At 51.0% G+C, this 1,829-nt stretch overlaps 1 protein-coding gene across 1 annotated transcript; it reads left to right on the top strand.

Moving 5' to 3' along the window:
* Positions 1-360: 360 nt before the first annotated feature.
* Positions 361-675, top strand: LOC134413853 (olfactory receptor 14I1-like; the record flags this gene model as incomplete). The annotated part of the gene is made up of 1 exon (XM_063147897.1): positions 361-675. A coding segment is annotated over one exon (315 nt), but the record flags the coding sequence as incomplete, so codon positions are not given.
* Positions 676-1,829: the final 1,154 nt, after the last annotated feature.

The following is a 1,829-nucleotide window of genomic DNA, read 5'->3' as shown; positions in this document are numbered from 1 at the left end:
TGAGTGCACTGGGGCACAGGGAGCCCGGTTTTCCCTCTGGGCTCTACAGTGTTCAGCCTGAGAGCAATGCTAAGAACAGGACTTCTGTCCTTTCTAAAAAACACACAGTTACTTAGTAGCCCAAAGCTACACAGAAAAAAAAAAAAAAAAAAAAAAAAAAGTTAAATGAAATTTCCCCAGGGAAAGAGAAGCAATTTTGAGTGCCTGTGAAAGAAAATAGAATAGGATTGACTCAAGGTACTTTTTCCAAATTGTGAATGTTGTCTTTGAATAGCTCCAAATGTCCAGAATGAAGAAATGTCCAACAGCAGCTCCATCAGGTATTTCCTCCTGCTGGCATTGGCAGACACACGGCAGCTGCAGCTGCTGCACTTCTGCCTCTTGCTCGGCATCTCCCTGGCTGCCCTCCTGGGCAACGGCCTCATCATCAGCACCGTAGCCTGCAGCCACCACCTGCACACGCCCATGTACTTCTTCTTGCTCAACCTGGCTCTCAGCGACCTGGGCATGATCTGCACCATTGTCCCCAAAGCCATGCACAATTCCCTCTGGAACACCAGGAACATCTCCTACTCAGGATGTGCTACACAGGTGTTTTTCTTTGCCTTTTTCATGTCAGCAGAATTTTCCCTCCTGACCATCATGTGCTATGACCGCTACGTGTCCATCTGCAAACCCCTGCACTACGGGACCCTCCTGGGCAGCAGAGCTTGTGCCCACATGGCAGCAGCTGCCTGGGCCAGTGCCTTTCTCTATTCACTGCTGCACACAGCCAATACATTTTCCCTGACCCTGTGCCATGGCAATGTCCTGGGCCAGTTCTTCTGTGAAGTGCCCCAGATCCTCACACTCTCCTGCTCCAAATCCTACCTCAGGGAACTTGGGCTCATTGTGCTAAGTGCTCTTCTATTTTTTGCTTGTTTTGTGTTCATGGTTTCCTCCTATGTGCAGATCTTCAGGGCTGTGCTGAGGATCCCCTCTGAGCAGGGACGGCACAAAGCCTTTTCCACCTGCCTCCCTCACCTGGCTGTGGTCTCCCTGTTCCTCAGCACTGGTACATTTGCCTACCTGAAGCCGCCCTCCATCTCCTCCCCATCCCTGGATCTGGCCCTGTCAGTTCTGTACTCAGTGGTGCCTCCAGCCCTGAACCCCCTCATCTACAGCCTGAGGAACCAGGAGCTCAAGGATGCCTTGGGAAAACTGGTGACTGCAACTTCAGAAGCAATAAATTCTCTTTTCTGCTACAGAGCCTTCAGAATAGAACTCTTTACAATCTCAGCCATTTTTCCCCTGTTTGTCTATTATTTGCTTTGGTAACTTTTTCTACTTGTTGTAGTGTTTCTATCAAAATACTGTAGTATTACTCTTAGCTTTCTACATGAATATCTACATTTCTTTTGAAATAAAAATACTTGCAAGAGGTTTGTTCCCTTGGTGTTTAAATAAAAAGAAGTGCCTGCCTGACTTGTCCATCCAAGGCATTTCCTCAGCCCTTCCCTGTGCCTTCAGGGGCAGTGTCTGTGAGCAGAGGTGGAGGGAAGAGACTCCCGGCACAGCAGCACAGCCAGGGACAATGGCCGTGGCTCTTCCCACATCTGCTCAGCCCAACTCCACCCTGTCCTTGCCAGCCCTGCTGTGGCTGTAAGGCTGGAGTGCTCTGGCAGCTTGGTCAGTCCTGCTGCGTGTCCCTGCTGTGGCCACAGGCAGGGCCAGGCCATGGGCACTGCTGGGACACAGCTGGGCTCCAGCACAGCAGCTCCATCAGCAAAGGGCATCTCCTGAGGGCAGGGCAGGGAGTCTTTGCTCCCCTCCAGAGCTGCTGTCAGCAA

The sequence above is a fragment of the Melospiza melodia genome, unplaced genomic scaffold, assembly GCF_035770615.1.
Source record: "Melospiza melodia melodia isolate bMelMel2 unplaced genomic scaffold, bMelMel2.pri scaffold_54, whole genome shotgun sequence".
In the NCBI taxonomy this organism is placed as follows: domain Eukaryota; kingdom Metazoa; phylum Chordata; class Aves; order Passeriformes; family Passerellidae; genus Melospiza; species Melospiza melodia.
This window is presented reverse-complemented; position numbering and strand designations above follow the sequence as displayed.